The sequence below is a fragment of the Gobius niger genome (assembly GCF_951799975.1).
Source record: "Gobius niger genome assembly, chromosome: 21".
Classification (NCBI taxonomy): Eukaryota; Metazoa; Chordata; class Actinopteri; order Gobiiformes; family Gobiidae; genus Gobius; species Gobius niger.
Window position 1 is genome coordinate 16231536 of NC_136872.1, and position 15535 is coordinate 16247070.

General features: G+C 42.1%; 1 protein-coding gene across 1 annotated transcript; it reads right to left on the reverse strand.

The window, feature by feature from the left end:
• Positions 1-1270: 1270 nt before the first annotated feature.
• LOC306980856 (protein mono-ADP-ribosyltransferase PARP14-like) lies at positions 1271-9080 on the reverse strand. Its single transcript, XM_079580368.1, has 12 exons — positions 9002-9080; positions 7482-7682; positions 7146-7370; positions 6998-7046; positions 6758-6904; positions 5912-5974; positions 5597-5773; positions 5314-5493; positions 4006-4644; positions 2958-3094; positions 2699-2879; positions 1271-1578 (listed from the first exon to the last, which is right to left on the reverse strand). Exons 1-12 carry the CDS (start codon positions 9023-9025, stop codon positions 1286-1288), a joined length of 2316 nt encoding a protein of 771 aa, XP_079436494.1. The 5' UTR covers positions 9026-9080; the 3' UTR covers positions 1271-1285.
• Between the last annotated feature and the right edge of the window lie 6455 nt (positions 9081-15535).

A 15535-nucleotide genomic window follows, 5' to 3' on the forward strand; every position in this document is an offset into this window, starting at 1 on the left:
GAAATTCTATTACAATTTCACTTATGGTAAATGGTAAATGGTCTCAACTTATATAGCGCTTTTCCACCTACATTAGGCACTCAAAGCGCTTTACAGCAAGGATCCACTCACCCATTCATACTCTCATTCATACACCAGTGTACACAGACACTGGTGTATGAATGAGAGTATAATTATTACACTAAACGATTACAAAATTAGCATAATCTGAAAAAAACAACAATTCTTTATTTTTTTCTCCCCAAAAAATTTGTATAAATTATTATTATTATTTTTCCAAAGCAGACTTGCATTATTTCATGGCGCTGGGATTATTTTCCTTTCGCTTTTCACGTGCCATGGCTCATGTTTTTGTCTGACATAAAAACAAACAGCGCTGTGTGATGACGTCATCAGGCCGCGCTGCTCAGTTTGCTTGCGCAGGTGTGAGGGCTGGCCAGCAGGGGGCAGGTGTGAAACAGAGACCTCTCCTCAATCGAGGCAAACTTGAAATCATTTGTACTTTTATGACTGTTCAGAAAACAGAAAATATTCAGCATAGTTTTTTTTATTAATAAATATATAAAAATAAAATAAATACTTTTTTTTAAAGGCAACAAATAATCGATTGTCTCTTAGTTTGAACAACTGCACAGCGGAGACGAGAGCAGCTCACAAGGTTTCCAGCCCCACGTCTGTAATGTGACTTTAAAAATCTTATTAGATCAAACAAATCAGACAGTGACACCAGGCACAAGGGTGAACGAGTGAGAAAAGTGTATAAAGTGTGTGGTGAGGGGTTTTACAGCCTTAAAACAGTACAATAGTTGTAAAAAATAAAGTTGACTGCTTTGCGGATTTGGTTTATTGCGGGTTATTTTTAGAACGTAACCCCCGCGGTAGGTTAGGTTAATTTATTTGTACGGGTGGGTAAATTCGTCTTGCAATTCTGAGAACTAGTCGACACATTACGCGATAAACGAGGGACCACTGTATTATTACTCACATACAAACTTCCGAAGAACGCCCCCGAAAACCCGCTGTTTAGTCCTATTTGATGTAACACAACACTGGTATTAGGAGAAAGTGGTGGTTTATGGGGCCACGATTGGAAGGTTCATTGATTGATTTTGCATGATTTTGTCCACTTTTCAGAGGAGGAAAAAATAATAAATAGTTTTCACATTATTGCACCTTTTAATATAGAGACTATCACCTCCAAGTCGCTAAAAAGTACCACTCCTACATTATGTAACATCTTGTAATTCCCTCCTTTAGCAGCAATGTGGTTTGTCGAGTCCTTCCTTCACGACGACTTGAAGGTGATGAGGTAGTCGGGATACGCCTGGTTGTCGTGAAACACCACGTACATATTGGGCCGGTCCATGTTGTCCACCACACTGTCGAAGCGGTCGTGGGGGTGCAAGGGGTCGCGGGGCGGGGGCACTCTCATGTCCTTCTCCCCCTGAGTGTGGAGACCGGTCAGGACCCGAGCCACAAACATGAGCTGGGTCTTGTCGGGCGCGGGTTTGGAGTAGGTGGGGTGGGCGGAGTAGTTGGCGTTTATGGCGAAGTAGGTGCCTTGACCAAAGGAAGTGGCTGAGGAGAAAGTACAAATTCATACATTTCCAGAATTAGAGATAAATAAAAACAGCACAAAGCATTACTACGGATTTGAGTGGATACACAGCAGGACTACAGGAAGTTGTGTTGCCTTTTCTGGTTTCATGGTAGAAATGTAACCACCGCGGAAATATATGCTGATAAATCGTACTTCGGTGTTAGTTTAATAAGTAAGTTAGTAAGTGATTTATTGGTCAACAAAATTGTGTTCAGGACTCGCAACTGAGCTCGTCACCACTGTGGGCCAACCTGATGCATGTTTTTTAGAAGTAGGGGAAACCATAGTGCCCGCAGGCTGAAACTGAAACGGTGCACCGCCTCCTGGGTTTGTCACTGTTTCAGAGCGTGGTGTCCTGCACTGGTCAGCTCCTCTACCTCCTCCTCCTTCCTCATAATGAAAAGTCCCATTGGTCCCACTGTTTTTATAATATACTTTATATAACAAAAACAAAAAGAAAAAAAAACACCCCAGCTTTAGAGCAGTACTTTAGTAACTCTTGCCCCTAGAGGCCATAAGCGCCACTGCAGGTGTCATAGCATGTTGCGTTTTGTACTCATTAATTGTCCGTGAGAGTAAATACTACGCTGACAGAAAAGACAAAGGGAGAGAGGGATATTGTGTATCCAATTACACAATGGAGATTATTTTTTTTCCCACTCAAACTTGGCTGTAAATATTGTTTAAAGTAGCCCTAGCCCACGGCTAGCTTTGCCCGTTAGCATGTTAGCTTCTTCTTTGTGATTCTATTAGTGTGTATTGGTGGCTCCGGTCTGGTGGCAGGGAAGTTGCAATTGTGGTTTTCTGGCCAGAGACACGGGGGGAGATGAAAGACGCCCCAATCATCCCATTAACACTTGTATTACCCCCAGAGGGACTACGGAAAGGATTTATTAAGGTAAACAAGTTACTTAGTACTGCTTTAACAGAAAGGAGTTTAAGCTTATGTGGAAGATTAAAATTATAATAGGCAACTTCACCAGATTTCACTGTATAACATATTTATAAAAAGCATACAAATACATGTTTTCTGTATTATTACACAATGAAGAATACTATTCAGTACAGCAGTTTGCAAATATAGGTATTTACAATTACCATTTTGTCCACAGAAGCGGCTGTTGAACCCCGTGTTAAGGATAGATTTGGAGTTGCCTTGGGTCGTCCCGTGATACAGCAGCCTCTCGTTGGCTCCTCCGATCTGCCTGTTCTTGTCCGAGATGTGCTTCAGCTGAGCTTCATAACTTCTGCGCAGGTGGATGTTCTGCACTCGCTCAATCTAACAATATGAAAAATATAACATTATTCCGTTGTTCAAAACACAAATGATCAAAACAGTGGATTACAGTAACTTTACTTTAATGACAGCTTTGGAGCAGGTACGTCGAAATCCCTCCTTGACTGTCTGGTACTCGGCAGATGACGGCAACAGTCGGACCACTTTGAGGATTCCTTCGGACGCCATGTTGTCCCAGTGCAGAGGGAAGGTGAAGTCTGAAAAGAAGCCATTCGTTTGTCAGTCTAAAATGTTCCCTTTTCTCATCCTGCTGCTTCCCAAATGTGTACATATATTTGTAATCTTATATAGCTGGTTTCTGTTTGGTTAGAATATGCATTATTGTTTTGGGGTATTTCGTCTTATACATGTCTTTCAGTCATGTGACTTTTGTTGTTATGGTGGCCATTTTGAATACCGACGTAGAATTATGCAGTACTACAACATGTAGTACAATATCTCTACTTAGGATATAAAAGAAGACACCTGATCGACAGTGGCATTTTTATGAACTCGTAATCATTGCTCAACAAGATAACAGTTAAAACACGGCCTCTGAGACGCACGTTTGTGTGAAGAAACCAATGAGTCGGTGTTTAAGACGCTAGCATGCTACCGGTTAGCATTTAGCTTCAACAGCTCAGCTCTGACCTCTCCAAGAGAAAGCCCTGAACCACAAACATCTAGCCTTGGATACAACATGTGACAGAGGTCAGAGGTCAGAGCTGTTACTGGAGTATTTCCTCAGTGTCATATATGTCAGCCACATGTGTTTATCGTGTTGAAGCCAATGACAGTTGCTAACTGGTAGCATGCTAATGTCTTGAGCAGCTTTTACACTGACTCACTAGTTTCTTCACATAAACGTGCATCTCTGGGGGCCGTGTTTTTACTGTTATCTTCATAAGCAATGATTACAAGTACATTAAAATGCCACTGTCAATCAGTTGTCTTTCACTTTCATCCTGAGTAGAGATATTGTTACATGTTGTAGTACTGCATAATTCTACTTCAGTGTTCAAAATGGCCGCCGGAACTATGTGTGATGTCATTGGAAACGCATACATTTGACCCTTCCGTGCTATTCATTTGTGAAACATGTATTATTAATTTATTAATTCAGACAAACCTGGCAGATTCTCGAGCCTCTTGATCGTCGCCTTGTGAGTCAAAAACTGCTTGGTGACCTCCATATTTTGCAGATCCACGTCCCACTGCTGCCCCTGGGCGTCCACTATCCCGGCCTCCGTCTCCTCGTGCTCCAGCTGGTAATTGGCCGCTTTGGGGAGCCGTTCCCACTGTCCGCCGGTCCCTTGAACGCACCACATCACTCTCGCATACAAATCACCCTCGTCCTTCGTTCTCACCTCCCTGGTCAACATCCCGTACATGAAACTATGAACTAAATGCATGACCTTGTTCACTTTGGCGGTTTGCCCACACACGGTCCAGTCGCCCTGTTCGTGTTGCTCCTGCAGGCCCAAAGACACTACACATTGTTTCAGTGTCAACAAATCTCCATTGGTGAGTGCTGCTAGTTCCTCCTTTTTGAATGTTTGGGAGGAGCATGTGGACTTGTACAGATCCTTCATGGTTCTCACGGCGTTGGAGATGTTGTTTTGAGACAGGCCCGTGATCTTGAAGACAGATTGCTGGTTGGAAGTGCTTATATAGAGCGAGGTTAAGTCGATTCTGGGGCGAAGAGGAGGCGGCGTTGGAGGAGAAACTGGAAGGGCCGGCAGGGGTCGGACAGGTGGAGGAGGCGTCACTGGAAAAATAAGTAAAATGTTTCTTTATGTAGGCACAGAGTTGTCCAGGAATTTCCCATTTTAGTGGAGATATGACTTCAACCCCCCGCCTTAACCGAGTGCATTTTGTCCAGTTTGACTTTACCCAAATCTAAAAGCTTCTGGACTGGAGAGCAACAGTGTAATGACCCATTTGAAAACTAAGTCTTAACAAGCTGATCGTAAAATTTTTGTCCCTTGTTTTTGTCATGTTTTAGTAGTTTTTTGTAGGTTTTTTTTGTTGTTTTTCGGGGGGGTTTCATAGTTTTCTGTTGTTTTTCGTAGTTTTTTTCAAAGTTTTCTGTTGTTGTTTTTAGTTTTGTTGTTTTTCGTAGGTTTTGTTTTCAGTTTTTTTTTCGTAGGGGTTTTTTCTTGTTTTTCGTAGGTTTTTTTCTTGTTTTTCTTAGTTTTTGTAGGTTTTTTTCTTAGTTTTTTGTTGTTTTTGTTGCGATTTTGACACATTTTTGCCACATTTTTGTCGCCATTTTGTTGCTTTTTTGTCACATTTTTGTTGTGTTTTTTTATATCCTTGTTTTCTTTGCAATATTGACACTTTTTCAAAATCTAAAAGTTTTTGGCTAAATGCCGGTTTCTCCCAAACTGGAGAAAACGTGCTTGTTAAGGCGGGGGTTAAGAGATTTAAAACGTACCTCTTTGGATCAGAGCAGGGGAGAACATCTGCGTGGCTTCTTCTTTAAAAGCCAAGAAAGCACTGATTGTCTTGAGAACGAGTCGTACTCTGACCAGGCTTAGCAGAGGGATGGACAGAGCCTCTTTGAGCCCTCGAAGTATCGCACCGGCCACAACTCCAGGAGCAAGACCACCCCTTCCTGAAAAAATAACCAAAGAGTGTTACATTATGCAGAGTAGACTCCTTTGTATCTACTGTGTCTCGTAATATAGGCCCTTTATAGCACACAGAAGCTTCCTCACCAGCACAGATCGCAGGTATAGCCACAGAGGTCCATGCGTAAGCTTCACAGTATTGCACGATGCTGCCGACCAACTGTTCGACCAGCGCCGCGTCTTTCTTTCCGTGGACGTGCAACAGGCCTCGACACGGGAACTGCCCGGGCTGGGTCACAAACACCTCGCCGTTTCCTACTTTGGCTGCGGCAAAAAGAAACATGATCAAGACATTTGAACAAAATAAGGTCATTGAGTGAAAAGGAAACAATTCAACTTGGGAGAGCTTTTCTATTATCATTTTATAGATGAAAAAGGTTTTGATTTTTCAATCTTCCGCACCTGATTTGAGTTCAGCTTCCACGTCTGGTCCTGCTACAGCCAAGATATCTTTACACACTCCCTCTGCGCAAAAAAATGTCCATTAAAAACTGTATAGTAATATCATACTATTAATCAAACCACGCCTGGGCAATAAGTCGATTTTCTGTTTAATTCATTAACAAATCCTGCTAAATGGTAAAGTCCAGGTTTCCCCCAGTCTCCAGCCCAGGGGTGTCCAAACTTTTTTTTATGTGGGGCCACATATTGAAGCGTATACGGGGTGAGGAGCCATAGATAGGTGGTCAGTGATGCAAAGGTTTTTATTAGGTGTATTTAGCAGAGGTTTAAATTGTGCCCCACCCCTTTATTTATGCTTAAAGCCTTAATGCCAGGTGCTGTGTGGCAATTCAACAACAAGCCTGAGGGCCATCAAAAATTGATCTGAGGGCCGCATTTGGCCCCCGGGCCGCACTTTGGACACCCTGCTATAGCCCATTCCTGTGCAGAGTTATGAATTTTTTAAGAATAACCAGAATGCTCATTCCAACCACTAGAGGGCAGCTTAAATATAAACAAAAGGGAAAGATTTTCACAGGTGTCCAGCAGAGGGCACTGATATAATAAGAGATCAGGATATAAACAACACATTATAGCCACATGGTAAATGGACAGCCTACCCCAGGGTGGCTGTGGCTTCAGTAACAGCTTAACATCATAGTAGTGATGAATAATTACCTGCCTGTAATTCTTCTTTGGCCTCAATCACTCAATTAATGTAATACTTTCATTAAAGTTGACTAAAATAGTAATCTTACAAGAGTCAGCACAAGTTGTCGCCCAGTCCGGTATAGATATTAGTCTTACTGTAAGCAAAGTTCTCAAAGTTGGTGGAGTTGACCACAGCCTCCGTCCTCTCGTTGGTGATGTCTCCAAAAATCAGCTGCAGTTGGATCCCGCTCCCGAAAGTTATGGACAAATCATCGAGATCACTGCTGACTGACTTGAAGATCGCTAAAGAAGACGGACAAAAGGATTGACCGGTCTTATAAACCACTGGCAGGTGAGATGAAAAGTAGTTTTCTGTCAAACTGTTAATTTCCTCACCTTGTTGTTCCTGGTTCTCGGTGAACTGTCTGTGAACCTCTCTGTAATTCTAGAGAGACAAACAGCAGCGTCAGACACAAAATATGTACTCGTAGTAACGTTACGTCAAGTAGAAGTAAAAAGTACTGTCCTAACCAATGATTCTCACCTCCTCAGACTTGTCCTCATCCGGTTTTATGACGATGTGTATGGTTTCGACTGTGGAGGGCGCCGCTTTATTTGCGAACTCCTTGACTGTCTCGCTCAGCAGAAGGACGGCCTCATTGAGCGGGTAGTTGAGCTCTGTCCCGGGACCGATCACAGGGAGGGCCACAGAGCTGTACCGCTGCTCCTCACACAGCTCCAGGCAGCGCTTCAACCCGGCGCCCAGACCCTGGAAATATATGAGGAATCTTTTTAGACACTGAAAGTGCTTAGTCCTTCATTCAATTCTTCAACCACCAGGACAGTTTGCAACTAATACATCTAATAACTTCTTTCATACCTTCACACTCTGCCCTCCGAGTCCATCCCACGGCAGACACTCAATGAAGAAGAGTTTGGAGCAGCCCAAAGATGCCGGAGCTACGACCTCCACGACCGCTCCAGGCGACAGGGACTTCTTCATGGCTGGGGTGAACTTGAACTTTATCTTTAACTTCATCGACAGGGTTTGCTTCAGCATTGGGACGACCAGCACGTTCACCTGTGGGAGAAAATGTTGGAAATCGTAAAGCTACAATTATAACAATCTCTTCTTTGTATTCATAAAGCATGGCCGCCATCTTGTCCTCTTTAAAGTGCCTGTACCGGATGTACAGGCACTTAATCTTCCCATATCTACACTCCCACCCTCACCAATGGTCATGAGATTTGGGTAATGACCGAAAGGACAAGATCGCGAATATAAGCGGCCGAAATGAGTTTCCTTCGCAGGGTGGCTGGGCGCACCCTTCATATCGCGTGAGGAGCTCAGTTACCCGGGAGGAGCTCGGAGTGTCGAAAGGAGCAGCTGAGGTGGCTAGGGCATCTGTTTAGGATGCCTCCTTGTCGCCTCCCGCGAGAGGTGCTTCAGGCATGTCCTAGTGGAAGGCCCAGGACACACTGGAGGGACTATGTCTCCGAGCTGGCCTGGTGTCGCCTCGGAGTCCCCCCAGAAGAACTGGAGGAGGTGTACGTGGAATGGATCGCGAATTTTGGGCATCTCTGCTGAGACTCCTGAGCCCGCGGCCCAGCCCCGGATAAAGCAGAAGAAAATGGATGGAAAAATGGATGGATCTTCCCACATATATTGATGCCAGCAGATAATTTATTTGTCTTCACTGCCTGCCCCTCCCCAAAAAAACAAAAAAATTGTCACCTGGATATAACTGTTATAATCTGGGATTGACCAGGTTATTCCATCGACGGGTTTCTTCTTCCTTGATTTTCCCAAGATGACAATGCCAAAATTCAGCAGGGAGCAAGACATCATTTTCACACATGGATTGGCCATCACACAAACCCATTGAGAGTCTTTGGGATGTGCTGGAGAAGGCTTTGCACAGTGGTAGCACTCTCCCATCATCAATACAAGATTTTGGCGTTATATTTCTTCAGTCAGGCAGTGTATATTGTATAGTGTGTATGTGTACCTTGGCTTGGGACTGGCACATAGTTGATGAGGATTTGGGATATTATATAATCAATCTATAGACCCTTTTGTGGCTTACATCATCAGTGACATGACACAGGCAGGAAGTGAAACTAAAACTAGCGATTATAAGTGTAAAACTACAACTAAAAAATGTGGTCCTGTTGTGGCTTAAGGTGCAAGAACAAGATAAAAATAAGGTTTATCTGATATTTCCAACAACAGTTAGACATTTGTTTATCGTTACTATGACAACAGCTACAATAGGAATAGATAGGAAGGAATCTAATGTAAATTTCCTTGGTTGCAGTAGCTCAATGACAGCCTACAATAAAACAATATTGAAAATCCTAGGAAAAAGCATAGAAACATGAATGAAATAAGACTAATACCTGCTCATCCACGAGGTTCCCCATCTTGATCTCGAGGCTGATTTTTCGGCGCGACGTTTCCCTATCAGATCCGCTTCCTCCGTCGGTGGGACTTGGTTCTGGTTCAGTGCTGCCTCTTCTGTCGGCCGTCGCTGGTGGACTCTCTGCTTCACCCTCAGGCAACACTTGTATGACGACATGATTCGACTTTTCTATCAACTCCTTGCCCGCTGTCCCCTCCGCGCTGAAATACTCCCTCGCGCCCGGTCCGTCTAAAACCAACGTGTCCGAGATCAAGCTGGACAGTTCTTCGTTTAGCTCCGACTGGGTTTTTTGGACGAGATTGTGCGGCCCTGAAAGCAGCACGCACGGAAAGGGGAAGGCGGATGCTTTCATGGTTACTTTACTGTCCTTCGGAGAAATCAAATCCAATATTTTACTGAAATTATCCACCATTTCTGCACTGGGTAGGCTTAGCACTTCTTCTACGGTAATGTGGTTCAGCTGGTAATCATGAAGCGCCTCTTTTAATTGGTTCACGGTCTTGCTGTAGCCCACGAGCTGGACTTTGGCTGTATAATTTGTCTGAGGGACTATGTTAACATCGATTCTACGTTCACGGGCATTTGCGTTTGCTTGACCCGTCATTAATAGTTCCTTGATTCGATCCAAATCCGGCGGGACGACAGCTTTTCCTTGCAACTGCACGACGGCAAAACCAAAATCCGCTTTTAAAATCGCCGCGGCCTCTTCTAAAGCATTGGACGACAAACTTGACAAAACTAAATCCGACGACTCAGCTTCTAAAGAGACCGGATTTCTCAAACCCTGTAAGAAGCGGTTTTGGTATTTTCCGATCGCACCACTGGTTGTGAGGAAGTTTTGCAGCCGAGTTGGGAATTGTACATGTTTTTGTTGGATTTTTTTGAGGAAACCTTCATATTTTACCAAACTTTGCTGCAACTCTGCTTCTAAACCTTCAAAAAGCAAAACATTGTTGCCTTTTGAAATCTTAACACTTGGCAAGTTTGTGCGCATCTCTCTTGTAAATTCATCCTCTATCAACTTGTGCTTCTTCTCATCAATCGACAGCTCAGTTTTAGTCTGTAACTTTCTCTCTAAATTCGTTATTCTCTCTTTCACGACACTTTCTTTCCCCACCACAACTGGATATCCTAACTCGGCGTACACTTTCACGTACTCATCGGCAATGCTGCTATCTTGCAAAATGGCCACTGCCTTTTGGGGTTCGACGACGTGATAGCAAGTGAAGGTCTCTCGGAAAAGGCTCAAAAAACGGTCGACTTGGAGGTGCCATTTCTCCGGGACCCCACAGAACGCCCCGCTAAGCCCCTTGTCAGCGTCTCCCCTGACTGTCACCACCTCCCTCTGAAAGTCGAGCTCCAGAACGCTGCCAATGCCGGTGAACTGCTTTTGCAGGATTGCGAACGCTCTGGGGCAGTCGCGTAAGTAGCACATGAGGTGAATGTCCATGGGGGAAGTCTTCTCCAGGCGATTTGACTCATTTGGGGATTTCGCTGGTTGCAGGTTTGGTGGTATCTGAAAAATAAACAACACAGACGCAAAATGAGCACAGCTTTCGATGACTGGAATCTAGGAAAACTAGTTGGTCCACCTTGCTGGGAAAAGTGTTTACAATAGTTGTTGGTAAGTGTTCATAATCAATCGCAGTTGGAAGTTACCTACAGCTCCCAGTGGTTAAGAAAAGGCTCGATGCCGGTGTGACAATATTACTGTAAATGTAATCAGGCTGTAATAATAATAATGCATTAAGATTATGGTGCTGGACAGTTTGGGAAACACTGAGCCTTTACAAAACCCTGAATGGTAAATGGTCTCAACTCATATGGCGCTTTTCCACCTACATTACGTCAATGTCAACTTTATTTGTATTGCACATTGATAACAACGCTGCCCAAAGTGCTTCACATGCGAGGCAAACAGACCCGTATAAACAATATAAAGAGTAAAAAAGACAAAATGCAGCTCATCTTGAATTGGCTTGTTGCACAATGTGGCTATGCTAGTTCCTCTGACCTGAAGTTATGGGCGCTAGTACTTCCTGTTCGTATTCATTTCCATTAAGATTAGCTTAGACTCGTTCGAATCATCGGATTTCCTATAGATTCTGTGGAGGACAGTGAGTTCCTGGTAGATGATCACTTCCTGCAGGTGAACGAGTTGCTGTACAGTGTAAATATATCCGTAGAGGAGACGTCTATGTTTATGAGGATCAGTCAGTTTGTCTTGAAGCTAAAGGCTAACATTAATGTCATGCATTACACAATTTGAAATAGTGCCTTTTATTCATTTTTTTTTATAGCATGTTAGCCTTTAGCTTCAAGACAAACTATCAATCGTCTATGATCACAGGTGTCTCCGATCTAGACAATATGATTATTATTCCAGGAAAAGAATACAGACAGGAAGTACTGGCGCTCACAACTTCAGGTCAGAGGAACAAGCATAGCCATACTGTGCAACAAGCCAATTAAACACCAGCACAAACAGATGTGTTTTAAGGATAGTTTTTAAGTTTCTAAGGTTGGAGCAGCAGTTTTGGGGGAGACTATCCAAGAGTTTGGGAGCAGCCACACTGAAAAGCCCTGTCTCCTCACGTCTTTAACCTCTTACCCCCCACCTTAACCAATCACATTTTCTCCAGTCCGGCTTTACCCAAATCTTACAGCCTATAGGCCAGAGTAATGCCTCATTTTGACCTACAAAACTGACAAAAACTGATCTTTTTCCTCGTGTTGTTGGCGTGTTGTGTAACTTTTTCATCAGCTTTTTTTGCATGTTTTTAGTTGACTATTCTTCTCGTTTTTGTCACTATTTTTATGCTTTTCTCAAGAGGCTCTTAGATTTGGGTACAGTAATGCCAAACCACCCAAAGTACCCAAATCTAAAAGCTTCTGGACTGGAGCACAACAGTGTAACGCCTCATTTAAAATTTTATTGCTTTTTTTCCGATGTTTTGTCACTTTTTTTTGCCGCTCTTTCGCTTTTATGTTGTAATTAACGTTGCTTTTTCATCACTTTTCTTCATTGCTATCTTAACGCTTTTTTGGGAAGAGCCTTTTAGATTTGGGTAAAGCCAATCTGGAGTAAAATGCTCTCGGGGGTTAAGAGGTTAAACAGGATCGGGGTGCGTTCAAGCACAGCTGATTCGCAGACCTCCCTGTTCTGACTACATTTAGGCGGGTGAAGTGCAGTGTTAATTTCGTCGACTAAAATATTTAGTCTTAATTTTAGTCAAAGTGTTATTTTTGACGACTAAAATTGGACTAAAACTAAATTAAAAGTTTCTCATGAGACTAAAACTATGACTAAAATGTCCAGATATTTTAGTCGACTAAAATAAGACTAAATAAAAATGAAAGGAAGAGACTAAAATCATCCAAACTTCTATTGACTTTGTTCATGTGGAGCAGCTCCATGAAGCAGAGGAACAAGATTAAATATGATTATAATGAATATTATAAATGCAAAGTCGACTAAATTCGTCTTAAATTTAGTCAATGAAAACTAGACTAAAATTGAAGATTTTATTTTGACTAAAACTAGACTAAAATGGAATTACATTTTCAAAAGACTAAGACTAAAACTAAATTAAAATATGTTGTCAAAATTAACACTGGTGAAGTGTCTGGCCCAAGGACACAACAACACTGTACAACCCAATGAATGACACTGAATAGAAAAAGCCAATATTTTTACATTATTTTTCAATATTTTCTAAGAGACAACTGAAGGAATCAAATTAGAACTGATTATAAACACCTATACTTCATGGATTATGCCCAGACTGTACTGTGGGTTAAAGTTTCTTCTTATAATAGTCTTTTTTCCAGTCATGTTTACCTGTGTGAGTGTGCTTCCTTCAGCTGCTGGCTCGTGTGTAGTTCGCGACACTGTAAGGCAAAGCTCTCCTGAAGGAAGGGCAATGGTGTGATTCTTCCTCTGCAAAACCCTTTCTCGATCTGTAAACATTAAACATCCTTTATTAATCCGTTTGGATGCAGTGTAGTTAAGTCACTATCTGGTCGTTTCTTACCTTCTTCCTCCTTGAAGCATATTTTGTACAGGTTCCTTCCTGCTTTCTGCACCTGTCCGCACTCGCCTCCTCCCGAGTCTCGCCTTTTCTGAAAATGTCTCCTGATTTTGTTTTTTTCGTTTTCCTCTAGGTCTTCTTTAGCCTTGAAAAAAATAGAGTGGCCGAAATCCATTTGGACACGCTCGTAGTGTGGCTTCTTCCACGCGTCTGTCAAATTAGTTTCACTTTTGCGTTATTATCTCATCGCAGGTTTGTTTACAAGTTTATTACAGGAAATGAAGGTGGAGTTTCCAGAACAGGTTGCCTTCACGTGACATCACAACATTCAAAAGAGCCCATAGTTTTACATCATGATCAGTGGTTAAAACAGGGGTGCCCAAAGTGGGGCCCGCGGGCCGGAACAATTAGCTTGGCCCGCCAGAGGGTGACCTACTTTTGCGCCGCATCTGGCTAATAACTCTCTCTCCCATTCATTCTCAATGGCAAATATGGATGCGGTTCACTTTTTGTCCACCAGCGTCAAATTGGGGGCGCTGTTTCACTCCTTTCGCAAAGTTAAGGAAACACTGTTCTGGTGTCTTGGTGTTTATCAATCACAGAGCGTCGTATCAACTTTCCCATTTTTCCAACTTTTTTTTTGCAAAAATCGTTGACATCTATGACTTATAAAAGAATTTATGCTGAACTGACACTTTCAAAATGATATAATATGGCATTTTCTTTGACTTAAAGAAATGAATGAGCTAAAGTCACTGTAGGTACTGCAGGTACAGGTGGTGCTGTTGTTTCCATTTTGCTCTATATTGCTACAATAATTGATTTGAAAATAGCAACAAAACTGAGACGAAAACAATGATGGAAATGTGACAAAAAAGTGAGAAAACATTGACAAAAAAGTGACGAAAAATTCATGAAAAAGTGGCAAAAATGTCACAAAAATGTCACTAGAAATTGACCAAAAAATGACAAAAATGTGATGAAAAAACTTGACAAAAAAATGCCAAAAATGTGACAAAAAATTACAAAATAATGACATAAAAGTTACAAAAATGAGTTGAATGCCCAACAAAAAAATGATAGAAAAAAAATCTGATCACGTGAGGTTAAGAGGTTAATTGCATAGATTGAATTAAATGCAAAGGTATACCAAAAAAGAAAATAAAGTAACTTTTATTATTTGCAGTTTTTCATTTTGGCCCTCGGAGACAAAAAGTTTTGGCACCCCTGGGTTAAAAGGGTACACATTGTTAAAAGACGAAGTAGAAAGTAGGGCACGTTATTTTCACTACTTTTACCGTAGTTTAGTGCAGAGCGTTGCAAAGTTGGACCGCTCAGGCCGCCATCTTGAACCGGTCCCCACGAGCCCATAGTTCAAAGGGATATTTCAGGATTTTTGACATAGGGCCTCATTTCCTAGTTATCCAGAGTGTTGTTGATTTCTGGAGATTTTTTTTTTTTGTAATTAAATAATAGTTCATATATTTGAAGAGTTTCGTGGCGCTAGGCTAGTGCAAGGCTAGCGCATTTCTACAATATGAGCTAGCCTGCATTAAAACAGTCTGACCCGCTCCACAGTGCACTTGAGGCAAATCACATACAACGCCAGACTAACGATATAAATGTCTGTGTCGATAGAATATTTTTTGGAAGATAACTGACCTTGCATCACACGAATGATCGCATTTTCAGGGACTATTTTCTCGCAGCTCACTCCGCCGCTGCATATCAACCGTATCACCACCAAGCACGAAGCTGATGCTGCTCAAATATAAGTTCTTTTAAATGCAAAATGGTTACAATTTTTCTATCGACACAGACATTTATATTGTTAGTCTGGCGTTATAAGTGATTTGCCTCAGGTGCACTGTTTTTAATGCAGGCTAGCTGTTACCGTAGCAATGCACTAGCCTAGCACTAGCCTAGCGCCACGAAACTCTTCAAATATAAGAACTGCATGAATTACCCCAAAAAATATCTCCAGAAATCAGCAACACTCTGGATAACTAGGAAATGAGGCCCTTTGTAAAAAAAAATCCTGAAATATCCCTTTAAAATTGAAGTGGAGGGCAACTGAAAATGCTATGTAACTATGGTAACTGTGGTAACGAACTGCAGATATTTTCGTCTTAGTTTTGGGTGAATATCTCAGTCATTATTGGAAGAATCCACATGAAACAAAAACTGTCTGAAAGTTCATTGTCACCTGTGTCAGCACATTTGAGCTAATTTCCAATTTTTCTCTCCGAAAGGCGTCCAAAAGTGGTGTCAAACTCGGAAACATGAGCGTGATGTTGGCCAATAGGAAGGACTTTCAGACATAAAAATAATACGTCAGGTTTGTGAATCAAATCACTGTCAAATACTGATGAGGAAAAACATTTGTTGAGATTTCTTACTAAAACTTTATTTGTCCCATAGAGTTGTATTCTCCACCTACGCATCTCTGAATTTGTTTTTGTCAATAAATCTGGCTCCAA